This window comes from Balaenoptera acutorostrata, chromosome 17, assembly GCF_949987535.1.
Source record: "Balaenoptera acutorostrata chromosome 17, mBalAcu1.1, whole genome shotgun sequence".
In the NCBI taxonomy this organism is placed as follows: Eukaryota; Metazoa; Chordata; class Mammalia; order Artiodactyla; family Balaenopteridae; genus Balaenoptera; species Balaenoptera acutorostrata.
The window spans coordinates 65,210,712-65,226,804 of NC_080080.1; the positions used below are offsets into that span (position 1 = coordinate 65,210,712).

At 38.9% G+C, this 16,093-nt stretch overlaps 1 protein-coding gene across 6 annotated transcripts in view; it reads right to left on the minus strand.

Moving 5' to 3' along the window:
* Positions 1–749: 749 nt before the first annotated feature.
* TERF1 (telomeric repeat binding factor 1) overlaps positions 750–16,093 on the minus strand; it is a 44,910-nt gene continuing 29,566 nt past the window's right edge. For 4 of the 6 annotated variants that reach the window (XM_057532041.1, XM_057532039.1, XM_057532037.1 and 1 more), the window contains one exon: positions 8,831–10,177. In XM_057532041.1, the coding sequence (XP_057388024.1) occupies positions 10,001–10,177 (177 nt within the window). In that variant the 3' untranslated portion in view covers positions 8,831–10,000. Of the gene's footprint in view, positions 940–8,830; positions 10,178–14,513; positions 14,722–16,093 lie in introns of those variants that run through there. The other 2 variants (XM_057532038.1, XM_057532042.1) reach the window with 2 other exon arrangements.

Consider the following 16,093-nt stretch of genomic DNA (forward strand, 5'->3'; position numbering starts at 1 on the left):
TGCATTCTTTCTTTCTATTCTGTAATCCCTTAAAAACTTCTTTCTTTAAAAAATGTCTACAGATATATGTACCCTCACACATACATTTCCCATGTATTATTCCATAAATTCTGAAATAATAAGTTCAAGCAAATTGTCACAAATAATTTTCCACAGGACAAGTTGTTTGAGATTTAGTAAGCATTTTGTTATGCGAAACCAACAGTTCTGCTAAAAATACTTTCTTCTTCATTTTTTTTTTGGCGTGCTGCTCGGCATGCAGGATCTTGGTTCCCCGACCAGGGATAGAACCCGTGTCCCCTGCAGTGGAAGCACAGAGTCCTAACCACTGGACCGCCAGGGAATTCCCTAAAAATAACTTTTTTTTGAAATATAAGACATTTTCTTCGGTTAATTGAAAATCATCAATCAAATGTTCATTCTAGGTCAGCACAAGTTCCTTTAAATCTTATAATTTCCATGAAGTGAAATTTTGGCACCAATGAATGAAACAATTTCTTTAATTATGGACATTCTACCATCATTAATATCCAAAATTATTTCCAAGGCTTAAAGCCTGAAGTTGACTAAAATAATTTTGGAGTCCAACTTCAAGTTTAATTGAAGTAAACTTACTACTTTTTTTTTTTTTTCCCCTACAGCATGTATTTTCTTTTGTTTGGAGTAGAAGGCAGAGGTATAGATTATGGAAGGCATAGATTTATTACAAATGCTATGATCCCCGCCCTCCCCCATGCCCCTCCCCGCCACACACACACAGAGAAGTGTTAGTCTCCTTATTTTATGATTGGAAAATCAATGGACCAGAGACAAAGTGCCTTGTTGCAGGATCTGGGCTGCAGTCAGAGCCAAATCTCAGCTTCTCATCCAGAGCTCAGCTTCGATGGAGAGCCTGTCGATGCCAAAGACCGTGCTGTAAAAGCGAAGCCCTTTTCGTTTCTGAAACAAATTTTAAATTCAGGATATTTTCTTTGGAGAATTGAATCTCAAGATTTAAACTACAGGCAAACTTCGGAGGTATTTGGGTTCGGTTCCAGACCACCAAAATAAAGCAAGTACAAGAAAGTTTCGGTTTCCCAGTGCATATGAAAGTTATGTTTACACTATGCTGAAGTCTGTTAAGTGCACAATAGCATTATTTCTTGAAAAACAATGTATATACCTTAATTGAAAAATACTTTATTGCCAAAAAAAGCTAACCATCATCTGAGCCTTTGGCGAGTAGTAACATCAAAGATCACAGATCACCTTAACAAATAGAATAATAATGAAAAAGTTTGAAATATTGTGAGAATTACCAAAACGTGACACAGACATACAAAGTAAGCAAATGCCATTGGAAAGATGGCACTGTAGACTTACTCGATGCAGGGTTGCCACGAACCTTCAATTTGTTTTAAAAAATGCAATATCTGAGAAGCACAATAAAACAAGGTATGCCTGTATATGAAATTCCTTTGGTTTCATTTGTATAAAATATTATTTACTAACAAATGATCTACTAAAATACATATTTCTTGGTACTTATCATGTAATGACATAATGACAAGAGCAAGTTTAACAGGGATGGAAAAGTCCCCAGTATTTAATGCTGAGAGTAGCAATATTTTTGACTATATGTTCATTTAACTGTCAGAATTGTTTTTGTGGTAAATTAAATTCTTCAGAGATTAATAATGAAAATTTAAGTCTCATCAGGGTTGGGAACTTCAACTATAAGTTCATTATTAACATTTTAAGACCATTTCTAAGATCTGTAAAGCAAAACTTTTGAAGGCATACTTGGGTAATTTTCAATGTTGCTTAAAATTTTATACCAGTAAATAAACTTTCTGTTCACATTTTTAAAAGCTCTTTCTTTGTTTGACTAGAAAATACCTAAATCTTCTGGACTGGTCAGAGAATAAACAAAAATTTCACCAAAACCAAAACAAAACACTTCAGAATTGATAGGCATAGTTATGATGATTAACAGCAATAAAGCTATGATGTATTTATGGTTCCAACATGTGTTATAATAGTTAGCATATTTGAGTTGTATAAAATCAATTTTTCAAATTACATATTTAGCTTTCAGTACATGGCCATTAATTACTTTCATATTAAAGCATATTTTTATTTCTATTCTTGAGAAGAATTTCATGGGCTAGAAGACATAATATTAAATAATGGTCTTGAAAAGCTTGTTATTAGTTCTAGCAAAGGAAACAGTACAGAACTGAAACATGTAGTCCAAGTGATTAATGAAGAACCAAAAGTTCTATTTTCAGAGATAAAGATCAAAGAATTTAAGACTTCTTTGATATTCCTTTTTAACAAGTATCTTGGGGTCCTTTCCACGGACACTCTACAATGATTTACGGGCCCTAGCATTACTTAATAGGCTGCTTTTCAAAAGTGCACGAGAAAAGTAATTTGAACAAAAATAAATATACCCACTCAGGAAAGAAGGGGAAAGGAATTAGAGATGGTGATCACTTAGAAGAGAAAAGTGGAAAAAGAAAAAAATAAGAGAAGGGAAAAGAAAAGAGAAAAAGGAACAAGGTGAACTATAATCTCACTATTCTTTTTTTAGGGCCTTTCTTGCAATGTTTTTATTCAAGAATGTTGCAATTATGCATAAAAAGCCATAGCAATAATTTAAGTTGTTTAGTTCTACTCTGGCATAAGAACTTTAATTAGTCATCTTTTCTAGGTATGCACCAAAATGATGTAAAATAAAACTGGTTCTGCCCTCTAAGAATATTCTAGTGAAGTTTCATACAAATAAGAGTAAGTTGACTTAGACAACCTGAGCATTCTGAAGTATAAGCAACCAGGTAATGAGTATATTGAAAGAGAAGTGAAACTTCTAGGTCAAGGTGACAGATGGATATACATGTTTACCTTCTTCCTCAAATCTCATTGAGATTACAGAATTCATGGAAGAGAATAAGTCTATAACATAGATAAGAAGGTGGGAGTGGGAATCAGCCCAGAGATTTTGAAGATTTTTTTTGAAGATTGAAAGCACATGGGATTCTACTGATGGATAAACCAGAATGAAGGGACCATACCCTTTTTTTTTTTAATATAAATTTATTTATATTTTTGGCTGCTTTGGGTCTTTGTTGCTGCACGCGGGCTTTCTCTAGTTGCAGCGAGCGGGGGCTACTCTTTGTTGTGGTGTGTGGGCTTCTCATTGCAGTGGCTTCTCTTGTTGCGGGGCTCTAGGCACACGGGCTTCAGTAGTTGTGGCATGCCAGCTCAGTAGTTGTGGCACGCAGGCTCAGTAGTTGTGGCGCATGGGCTTAGTTGCTCCACAGCATGTGGGATCTTCCCAGACCAGGGCTGGAACCCATGTCCCCTGCATTGGCAGGTGGATTCTTAACCACTACGCCACCAGGGAAGCCCGACCATACCCTTTAAAACATGTAGAAAAGAAGGTGGAATCAGAGGTAAGAGCCATTCTTCTTGGGGTGGGGAAGTCCCACCCAGCACAAACAAGATGAATTTTTTAAATCCCCACCCCTAGAGACAAACTTGTGAAATTTAAAATCAAGGATAAAGAAAAGACTAAAACCTTCCAGAGAGAGAAAAACAGATTACCTACAAAGGAACAAGAATCCCCATGAGAGACCGCAGTCTTTTCATCAGCATCAGTGAATACTTGAAGTCTAATAGAGCAGGGGTCCCCAACCCCGGGTATCGGTCCGCGGCCTGTTAGGAACAGCAGGAGGTGAGTGGCGGGCGAGCGAGCAAGCGAGGCTTCATCTGCCACTCCCCATCACTCCCCATCGCTCCCCACCTCTCCCCATCGCTCCCCATCGCTCGCATTACTGCCTGAACCATCCCCCACACACACACGCCCAACCCTCTCCGTAGAAAAATTGTCTTCCACGAAACCAGTCCCTGGTCCCAAAATGTTGGGGACCGCTGTCATAGAGTAAAGCCTCCAAGTTCTGGGTGAGAATAATTTTGAAACTAGCATTTCTATGTAAGTCAAGCTACTAATAAAGTGTGAAGGCAAGATTCAGCCTTTCAGGGGTATAGAGTTCAGAAGCCTTGTGAGATGGTCCTAAATAGGGTATTTTTTTTTTCAATTAAACATGGCAGGTTGAACATATATTTACTTCCTTTACCTTCAAATAAAATTACAGTTAAAGGATTTTTTTAAAAGACAAAAAGTATAATGATAAGGAGATTGAGAGAAAAACGCTGAGAAGAGATGGTCACAAAATTTCAGGACCAGTAAAGCAGAAGAAAGGAGAAAGCCAAATGTCTACAGGAGGGAATTTCAGCGGGCAAGGTCATTTACAGAACCCTGGAAAGGCTCAGGAACTTAAGGATCCAGATGCTTCCATCAATGGAATGGTTGACAGTTGGTATAAGAAACAGTTAGAGCCTTAGATGGCTCTGCAGCCAGGCAACAGCTAGACAGATGGTTTACTCTCTGCAGGGGACTCCAGATAGGAAACACCAGCAACAACTGAGAATGGAGACTAAGTATCTATTCTGAATGGTGACCACCCCCTCCCCAGGTCCCTCATCCAAGTGCTCTGAGAAAACTACTCTCACCTGCTCTGAACAGTTTGCTAGAGTCCTCTCTGAGGAAATAGATCATCCAAGAAAATGGCTGTAGGTACCAGCAGCCGCAATAGCCAAGTGCCTGTCCAATCACTACCTTGACCTGTGAGCACCCATCAGTGCTCACAGAGCTTCCAACCAGCTTCTTCATACTCATAAATATAAATGGACAGCCCAGTTCAACCAGACATTTGAGGAAAACCATTGACAAAGAAAGAGGGAAACCAAAATTAAACACAAACAAGCAATATAACAAAACTCAGGGAATAAACACTGCCAGGGTCAGAAGAGATGCAATGATATCAATCATGAAATAAGAACAAAACGTCCTAAATAAGAACATTCAGAGAATTAAAAGCTCTTGTAAATTAAAAAGTTTGATAGTAGATATATGGTATGAAAACTTGGAAGGTAAAGTTTTGTGACATTTTCCCCAGAAAGTAAACAAAAAAAATTAAAGATATAGAAATTTGGAGACAAAAGGTAGGAAATTAGAGGAGCAGTCAAAGAGATCCAACATCTGAGTAATGGGAGTTCCAGAAAGAAAGTGCAAAAAAACCAGAAGGGAGAAAATTAGCAAAGAAATAACACAATAATATTTTTTAGAACTTAGCACAGGGATTTCGGAAGTCACTGAGTGCCTCGCTCATTAGTTAAAAAAGAAAAGAAGACTCACAACAAAGCATGTTACCATGAAATTCTAGATCACTGAATACATGGAGGAATCTACAAGCCTCCAGAGAGGAAAAAAAAAAAAAAGTAGGTGACATGAAAAGGCTCAGTAATCAGAATGGTATCAGACTACCTAAAGCAACATCTTGACGCTGATGACGACGGAGCAATGCCTTTGAAATTCTGAGACAAAATGTTTTCCAAATTGAAAATTCTATATCCAATAAAATTATTAATCAAATGTGAGGCTAGAAAAAGGATATTTTCAGACATGCATGATATAAACATTTTTCATTCTATGCATATTTTCTCAGGAGGTATAGGATGAGATGCTCTAGATAAACGAGAGTTAAAACCAAGAGAGAGGATCTAGGAAACAGGGAATTCAAACCAGGAGAGAGATGACTGGGATGCCCAGAGCCAAGATAAGGGAGATGTAAGCTTGACAGCTGTGCAGCAAGCCTGGAGGGCAAGCAGACACCAAGGAGTAGGAGGGCTGTCACCAAAACAAAACAACCAAAAAAAAAAAAAAAACAATGAAATTGGGAATTCCCTGGCGGTCCAGTGGTGAGGACTCGGTGCTCTCACTTCCGCGGCCCAGGATTCAATCCCTGGTCGGGGAACTAAGATCCCTCAAGCTGCACAGCGTGGCCAGGAAAAAAAAAAAGTCAATAGAATGACATATTTCAATGCATTCAGAGGTCTTCAAATTGGTCAGAGAATTTGGAGATAAATAAGTGATGAGTACACACAGCTCAGGTGTAAAGAACAGAGTTATAATACAAACACTGAATATTGGTTTAACCAAAAACTGATGCAAATACGCTGGAAGAACTGGGGAGAAGCATCTGTATGGGTGCAAGTTGTGTGCTTATGGAGGGTGGAGGGGGAGCGCACAAGAGACCTAAAATGTCATCCTATGTAGTGGGGGATCACTAATATAATACTTCACACTGAAAAATAACAAACAGCAGTATAAGCATATTTTTAGTAAGTATAAAAATCAATACTCAAGAAAAGAGCTGAAAGAGTTGAGAATCGCCTTTAGGGAGCAGTGTAATATTATTATTCCTAATTTTACACTTCATGTAAATTGGAAAAGCCTTGCAGCCATTCACTGGAAACAACTCAGGGACTGAATATAAAAACTGACAATGGGCAGACCTTATAGGACAATTCCAAGCCACAACCTCTGCAGCAATGAGTTTAGAACGCCGAACTAAATCCCCGCAGCTATCTACCCAGAATGGGCAGGACTTGGTCGATGACTGCCAACATCCCTATTTTTTGTCCCTACTTCCAACTCAGGACCAATCAGAGAAAGCCAAATATGTTCCCCCAAACAATCACATAAGATGCCTGCTGCTGGGCTTCCCTGGTGGTGCAGTGGTTAAGAATCCGCCTGCCAATGCAGGGGACACACGTTCGAGCCCTGGTCCAGGAAGATCCCACATGCCGCGGAGCAACTAAGCTGGTGCACCACTGCTACTGAGCCTGCGCTCTAGAGCCCACGAGCCACAACTACCAAAGCCCGTGTGCCTAGAGCCCATGCTCTGCAACAAGAGAGGCCACCGCAATGAGAAGCCTGTGCACCACAACGAAGAGTAGCCCCCGCTCGCCGCAACTAGAGAAAGCCCGCACGCAGCAACGAAGACCCAATGCAGCCAAAAATTAAATAAATGAATAAATAAATTTATTGAAATAAAAAAAAAGATGCCTGCTGCTAGTCGGCCAGCCTCAGCTTCCTCATGCCAACAATGTCCAATCAGAGAGCACCTGAAGCCTTAGTTTTTCACTAGAAAGCTTCCCCACTGTGAACGTCTGCCTGCACCCCTGCTGAACACAAGTGATGATAGCTGACTCCCTTGCTATAGCAAGCGCTGAATAAACAGCCTGTTTGTTTTCTCTTTTGAGTCGTCTTCGTTTATTTCCACAACTCAAGGGCACAACAAATGGCTGTGATAGAATTATACAACATTACTGTATAGAAATGCAAATGAACAAGTACAGCTACGTACACGAACATGTTGAAAGAAAAAATGCAAAGAATACAGAGTATTTCATTTAATTTCCTTAAATCAAAAAGAAAGATACGCTCCCAGCATTGGCAGATTGGCTCTGAGTTGGGGCACTCGCTCAACGCCACCTACAACTCTGCCTTAGCCTCCACCTCCTGCACTTATGAAGCCTAAAGATCACTCAGCGTAAAGGCCTAGGGTCCCCCCAGGTCTTTGCTGAGACTGCGTCTAGTCCTGGGCATGCGCCTCGCCTTCTGGATTCCCTGGTTTACTCCAGAGTCCTTCAAAGCCTTAACCCCCCATGTACCTTCCTCTCCAGGCTTTTCAGTCTGTCTGCTGTCCCTGACCCCAGGCAGATGTAGGTAATGTTTTTAAAGCCCTTAAAGAGTTCAGAAGGGGCAAAACAAAGGCAAATCTCTGAACTGAACCCTCAGGGAACTGCCAGACAGGTCAAAACACACCACCACAATCCCGAGCACTGAATTGGCCCTTGCCGAAGCATCAAGCCACACCAAGAACACAAGTCACTTGTCGCCTTAAGCCGCGTAAGCAAAAACACCAAAATCCTCCTACCAAAATTTAGTAGCCTCTTTCTTCATTAAGCGTGTCCCAGTTGTTTTAAGTTTTATTAGATTTGTTTCAAAAAGTTGATTCTAACAGTTTTTGTCAGCTTACTACTTGCCTCAGACGAGGGAAGACTCTTTGGAGCTCCCTACTCCGCCATTTGTCACTCTCTATGTAACCTTTTGAATGATTAAATCTTAGAAATGGAGGGCAGATTAGTGGTTGCCAGGGGTTGGAGGAATGATGGAGAGAGTTGAGTGGCAACAGAAGGGATCCTCACAGTGTTGGAGTATCTTGCCTGTGGTAGATACACGCACCTACACAAATTATAAGTTTTTTGGAATTAAATACACACACTGCACGCACATGGTACAAGACTGGGGAAATCTGGATAAAATTGGTGAATTATATCAATGCCAATATCCTGATAGTGATATACTATAGTTTTACAAATTGACATTGGGGTAAGCTGGAACAAGTGTACAAGGGACCTCTCTATTATTTCTTACAACTATATATGAATCTATAGTTATCTCAACAAATTTCAATTTAAAAATTCAAGATTCAGATTAAAATGAGTAAGTACTAGGAATACAATTACCCAATTTATTTTGCTTTTCTTTTTTATGCACCCACAAGTTATATGATAAAAATCTTTGCTTACATAAATCTATAGCAGCTCTTTTAATTAAAGTAAAATAAAATTCCAATCAAGAAAGAACCATATTATAGTATAACTGATAGTGATTTTTTTAGTGGCACATAAAATAACTGGGCATCTTACAGTTAGTATCAACTTAGATTTGATGACTTAGGGTATGTTTGGAATGAGGTTGACCAACTGGTCTATTTTGGCTCATGCCGTCAGCTTTGGCACTAACCATCAAAATGTCTGCAATAAACACGGTGATAGTAACTAGTGGTGTAACAGGACAGACCAAGTCAGGAAACATTATCCACATTTCTATTTATTATACGTATAGGACAACAACTTCAGGAACAATGAGAAAGTAATGTATAAAACTTTAATAAAGAAATACAGATTACAAAATAATCATTTAACTTTTTAAGCAAATGCTTAAGCATTTTCACACATTTGTTAAATAAAGCATACGTAACTCAAAATGCTAAATAATTCTAGTTTTTGACTAAATCCTCTAAAGAATATGCTGGTGAAAACTCAAAACTGTCTAATAAGGTATGCATGATCTTGTTTATTTAGAATTTATCACAGTCGTCAAAATGATCATGGTTAAAGTGGCAGGTGTGGTGGTGGTGGGATGAACTAGGAGACTGGGACTGACATGTATACACTAATATGTATACACTGGATAACTAATGAGAACCTGATGTATAAAAAAATAAATAAAATTAAATTAAAAAATTTTTTAAAAAATGATCATGGTTAAAACCCATTTAAGCATTTATAGAATACTATTTAGGCCCAATATTTATCTAACTAAATGAAAATATCAGAGAAATTGATATTTATGGTACCAGGTTATAAAGAAGCTTTATTTAAAACCATCTTTGTCAAAGTTTTAACACTAGAACAAAAATCAAATATACCTAAATGAGACATAAGCTATTCTTAGTAGTAGTATAAACTCTGTCCTATGGGTATTACTATTGTCAAGTTTTTTCCTTTATATGAAACTACCGAAAGAAAAATTTAAGTATAACTCACATTCTACATTTATCATTTATCATTCTATCATTCTATAAGCAAATATCTTAGTAATTAATATATTAAGGCCATAAGTCAAATCATTACTCCTTATGTCAAAGGCCTATTCACTGATTTAGAAACTTCACTTTTATGTGTGTCATGGAGTTGAAATCAGCCCACAGACACAGAATAGGTTAACAGCAATATATTTTTTCTCTTACCAGGCTTGCACTTTTTTTATTGGAACAGGGTTTGGAGGTAGGAGTTTTGAAAGCACTAGGGTTCAAAAAGTTTATTTTTTTATCAGAGTGAAAAGATTCTTAAAGAACACAATGATGGTATATAATCTTGCTCTTACAGCACAAATCCTCATATTAAATGACTGTGCCGCAGAAAAATACTGTAATGCTTTAAACAAAATTTTAAGCTACATTAATGACCACCAAGTTTCAAACAAAATACAGTGATCAAAATGTTTTAACTGTCGTCTCATCAGGCTCTGCAAACACACTCAGTCTTCACTGTCCGAGCATATCAGCTTCAGCTTCTTCATAGTCCTCCATCTGTCTTTCAACATGACGCTTGTTCGGTTGTTGAATTTATAATGTGATAGTATTTTAGACCAATTTCCCTCTCCGTATTTCCTCACGCCAGATCTCAGATTCTTGTCTTCTTCCCAAAGCCAAGCCTTTTGATGAAAAGTAAGATAGTTATTCACAGAAACAATTATTTTTTTTTCAACTGAGGTATAAATGACAAATAACATTTTATTAGTTTCAGGTGTACAACATAATGATCCAGTATTCATATATACTGTGAAATGATCACCACAATAAGTCTAGTTAACATCCATCAAAAGTAGATAAAAATAGAACAGTTATTCACAGAAGCAATTCTTTAAATAACATATCTACTATAAATACAACTTTTTTATCAGTATCATGTTACAATTTCTTAACGGTGGAAGAAATTCTGTAAACATATCTTAGATTTCTGTAAGATCTTATTGTGGTGATATTGTCAAGGGTCCTGACTATATTACTGTTCATTTTACATGAACACACTATGGCTCAGCTGCCCAAGATCAGACAGCTACAAAGTGACAGAGCTAAACACAAACCCAATTCGTCTGACTTTAAGCCCACACTGTCTCTTAAGATGCTTTTCTACAACTGTTAATAGATTAGAGATATGTAGGATTCACAAATACCAACAAGAACTTATGAATATTTAATTCTTCCCTAATGAACTCAGTGAAAACCCTGTTCTATGTTGGGCAAAGTACACACACACATAAAACTCAAATCTTCTCTAAAACAGATTTTTGAGAACTAACACAAACTAGTTAAAAAAAAACACTATTTTGTTTTTAGAGAAAATGACTGAAGAATTTTAAAAGTCAAATTCAGTATTATACACAGAAGAAGATTACTGACACCTGGCATTTGCTATAGGTGACCAACTAATTACTCCTTCTGCTGACATGCTGAGGAGCAATATGATCATCTGAGTGATTATTTACCGTTTCTGAACTATGAATAACTTCCCCAGCTGACTCACATTTGCTTTAAAAACCCATTCATCATCAGTCACAAGAAGGCAAATACTGTAAGATTTCACTTACATGAGGTATCTAGAGTAGTCAAATTCCCAGAAACAGAAAGTAGAACGGTGGCTGCCAGGGAACGGGAGGAGGGGGAATGGGGAGCTGTCTTATGAGTCTAGTGTTTCAGTTTTGCAAGGCGAAAAAGTTCCGGAAGTTGTTGCACAACAACGTGAATGCATTTAATGCCAGTCAATCATACACTTAAAAATGATTAAGGTGATAAGTTTTATGCTATGTTTTACTACAAGTAAATAAAATTTTTAAAATGAGCAAAGGACTTGAGTAGACAATTCTCCAAAACAGATATACAAATGGCCAATAAGCACTTGAAAAAAATGCTCAACATCACTAATCATTAGGGAAGTGCAAATCCAAACCACCAGGAAATGTCACCTCAAACCCATTAGGATGTCCACCATCAAAAAAACTAGAAAATAATAGGTGTTGGCGAGGATGAGAAACTGGAACTCACGTGCTGTTAATGGGAATGAACAACTGTGTGACTGCTAGGGAAAATAGTATGGTGGTTCCTCAAAAATTAAAAGTACCATGTGACCCAATTCTACTTGTGGGTATATATCCAAAAGAACTGAAAGCAGAGACTTGAAGAGAAATTTGTACACCCCTGTTGATAGCAGTATTACACGTAATAGCCAAAAGGTGGAAGCAACCTAAGTGTCCACTGATGGAGAACTGCATAAGCAAAATGTGGTATATAAATATGAGACATTATTCAGCCTTAAAAAAGGAAGAAAACGCTGACACGTACTACAATGTAAATGGATCTTGAGGACATTATGCTAAGTGAAACAAGTCAAACACAAAAGAACAAATACTGTAGGATTCCACTTATATGAGGTACCTAAAACAGTCAAATTCAGAGACAGAAAGTAGAAAAGTTGGTTGCCAGAGGCTTGGGGGGAGGGACGAATGCGGAGTTATTGTTTAATGGGTACAGAGTTTTATTTATTTATTTTTTTAAATCTACTTATTTATTTATTTATTTTTGGCTGTGTTGAGTCTTCGTTTCTGTGCGAGGGCTTTCTCCAGTTGCGGCAAGCGGAGGCCACTCTTCATCGCGGTGCGCGGGCTTCTCACTATCGCGGCCTCTCTTGCTGCGGAGCACAGGCTCCAGACGCGCAGGCTCAGTAGTTGTGGCTCACGGGCCTAGTTGCTCCGCGGCATGTGGGATCTTCCCAGACTGGGGCTCGAACCCGTGTCCCCTGCATTAGCAGGCAGATTCTCAACCACTGTGCCACCAGGGAAGCCCCGGGTACAGAGCTTTAGTTTTGCAAGATAAAAAGAGCTCCATGGATACATAGTGGTAATGGTAGCACAAGATGTGTTTAATGACGCTGAACGATACATTTTAAAATGGCTAGGATGGCAAATTTTGTTTTGTGTATTTTATTATAATTAAAGAAAAAAAAGAATCCAGCTCAGCTGTCTGATACACTATCAAAGAGAACCTCCAGATGCTTGTAGACAAACGTGAGATGAAAACTATCTTGTGTATGGCTCAGGGCCATAAGACTGGCAGTGTCCATCATTATGCCTCTTGCGGGTCTGAGCCGCCACCTATCAGCAACTGTGCTGCCTACAAGGGCACAGCTAATCAACCTCTAGACAAAGACATTTTTTTGCGGTATGGCAAAAAAGAAAAAAAAAAAGATAATGTATTTCAGGACACAAGCAAAAACTGTGCCCTTAGTACTATTCTCTTTTGTCTTTTGCTTTATTTGAAAAATAAAAAATAAAATCAACTAAGAGAATCATAACAACCCTAGCCATGCCCATAACTCAAGATACAAACAGCATACAACAAATTAAAATGCACCAATCTTTTCTTTCCGTAAGGTTAAAAAGTTTATATAACTTATACTTAAAAAATTGTGTATCATTTCTAGTGCCTTTTAGAGGAAAAAACAATGCTTTGATAATGCTTTAAAAATGGTATTTACTTACACCAATGGAATCCTTGGGTCTAGTGCTATGTCAGTAAATGGCAGAAGCATTTTACAGTTTCTGATCTGTTGAAATGTACACATTCCAGACTAGTTTGGCCTATTTTTAAAGCCTGATTTGGTGTGAATAATCAAGTAGGAAAATCTAAACTTGGATAATATGTAGTGAGCAACTACTTTTCACTGGTCCAGATAAATCATTACAAAGACCTCTATTTTAGATCATAAATAGTAAGTCTATACTTTTTTTTTTTTAATTTTTGGCTGCACCCCACGGCATGTGGGACCTTAGTTCCCAACCAGGGATTGAACCCACACCCCCTGCATTGGAAGGCGGAGTCTTAACCACTGCACTGCCAGGGAAGTACCAGTAAGTCTATACTTTGGAGAAGGAACTGTTTCTCACAAGGCCACCGGGTAAGCTCTAGGCTTGCTCTACTGCCTTCTGCACAGATGACTTGGTGACTCAAAGGTGTGCCCCTACTTGCCCCCTTCACTTCCCTCAGATGATGGGGAGCCAGAGCTAAGGGCCCATCGCTTTCCCATGATGCAAGACCTTCCGATTGGCTACTTTGCTCAGGGATATGGAGATCTCAGCCTGTGATGCTGAGGAGGCTGCTGGAGGCCCAATGGTGCCAGAGGCTTAAGTGTTCCAGAAACCAAGAACCAGAGCGGTCCCCAAACAGAAAGAAACCCTGTGTGTGTCTCTGAGACTAGAACCTGCCAGTTTTCTAACATTTACTTTCTGCCTCAGAGGAAAGATACAGGAGGCAAACATAATCACATAAAAAAGCAGCTCGATTTAGAGACCTGACTCCTAGTCCTCACTGTAAACCACATATTTCTGTGGGGTCATAACTGAATTTTATATATTGGCACCATCCAACTCAGGACGTCTCTTCCCACAGGCCAACTGGATTCTTTCCCCCAAACAAGAAGTGTTTATACTGAGCAGACGCTGCGTCACGATTGTGGCTGTGCAGTTCTTACGTCCTCTGAACTTCACAGGTTCATAAAACAGGAAGAAGTAAACCATCAGTCTGAAAGTACAGCCCGCTCCCCCCATTGTCTGCAGTAATGTGTGGAAGTTATTTTAAACAGTGTGCCCTTGTGTTGCTCAAATCTAGCTGGCCCACCAACCCAGGTTCCATGTTTAAACATCAACTGACTGTGAGAAGGGGCTTTGGAAGAGCTTTATAAACTGAAATATCCTTCCATTTCATCACTCAGATTCCTGAATAGGAGTTGGGAATAATGCCTTTTCATCTTTCTTATCCTCTCTTTTTTCTCTTACTGTGAAAAATAACAGTCAACCTCAAGTCACACATTGGACCCATTGTCTGCTGGGACAGGATAGTGGGTTTCTTGGTCACACCTGTGTAGATGCTCAATGTAGTATAGACACGTTTTAAAATAAAACATGATGTATATTAAAAAGTGATATCATTTGTAATTTTAAAAATATTGTATCATAATTCCCATTACATACCATCTACAGGAAAAAAGTCTTTATTGTAGAAAGGTACTTACTTTCTTCTTGAATAAATTTACAAAAGGAAGGCCTCTTTTCAAAGTGTGATGAGGTAGGCAAAAATATCTTTGTCTGTTTAACATACAAATGCAGCAAGAAGAAACTGTCCAAGAAGAAACTGTGCAAGACTACTGCAATAAAAAATTTTAAAGAACCAAAATCTCAACACAAAGTAAGATAAAATCATTCACTCATCTGAAACAAATTATCCCACCAAAAAGCCAACAGTGGAAAGCTAAAAATAAAACCAGACACAGAATTCTTTTTTGACATAGTAAATAGTGATAGACGATATCACCTGTATTCTACGTTATGTAGTTGATATTCCATATTTCATTTCAAATACATAAAAAGACAGAAACTTTTCTTGATATATATCTATAAATAAAACCTATAATCCCATTTAGAATTGTTGCCAGAAGAACAACAGGGAAAGATAAAATGTATGAGGCAGAGACTTCCGGATTTTAGACCAACCTGGAGAGCTTGGAAATATCACCCCAGTCCTCACAACAAGAAAAAAGGTGAACAAACTGAAAAGTCAACAACTCTTCCTAGATCCATCAAAAAATTAATGTCACAGGGCAAACAGAGAGGTGGATACAGAGAATCATAGCTTACTGGAAGCAGAAGGCCAGGAGAAGCAGCTCACAGTTGCGGCCAGTACTGGGAGGAATATTTAACTGTGATGGACAAATTGAGGGAGGCTCATTGTGAACAAGCTTGAGTTACAAACTCCAGGGGCCCAATCTTAGGGGGCCCACAAACTTGTGAGTTTTCTCTCCAAAAGCCCCACCAGGTTCTCAGGGTGAAGATGACAGAATAATCTCCTCCTGCTGCTAGCAGGGGGAGGAGGAAAATACCCATTTCAAAATACATCCAGAGCATTCTGTTCTCATTAACAAAGCCTGCCCTCGGACTTCCCTGGTGGTGCAGTGGTTAAGAATCCGCCTGCCAATGCAGGGGACACGGGTTCGAGCCCTGGTCCGGGAAGATCCCACATGCCACGGAGCAACTAAGCCCGTGCGCCACAGCTACTGAGCCTGCACTCTAGAGCCCACAAGCCACAACTACTGAAGCCTGTGTGCCTAGAGCTCGGCTCCTCAACAAGATAAGTAACTGCAATGAGAAGCCTGCACACTGCAAGGAAGGGTAGCCCCCGCTCGCCACAACTAGAGAAAGCCCATGTGCAGCAACAAAGACCCAACGCAGCCAAAAATAAATAATAAATAAATAAATTAATTAATTAATAAAATAAAACAAGTGCCCTCAAGAGACACTATTTTTGCCAGTGCCTAACTGACCTGTGGAAACACCCAACTTCAGCCCCCTCTAGCCCTCCTGTCTCACCCAAGAGAGGGAAATAAAGGCTGAGAAGCACATATGAAGGTCTTAACCCAGGATACAAGCTCATTAAAAGAATGAGACAATCACAGAACTAAAGAGTGTTTCCTATCCCCCTCCCCCACCTCATCACGACATTATTTGGGTTCCTGTATAACA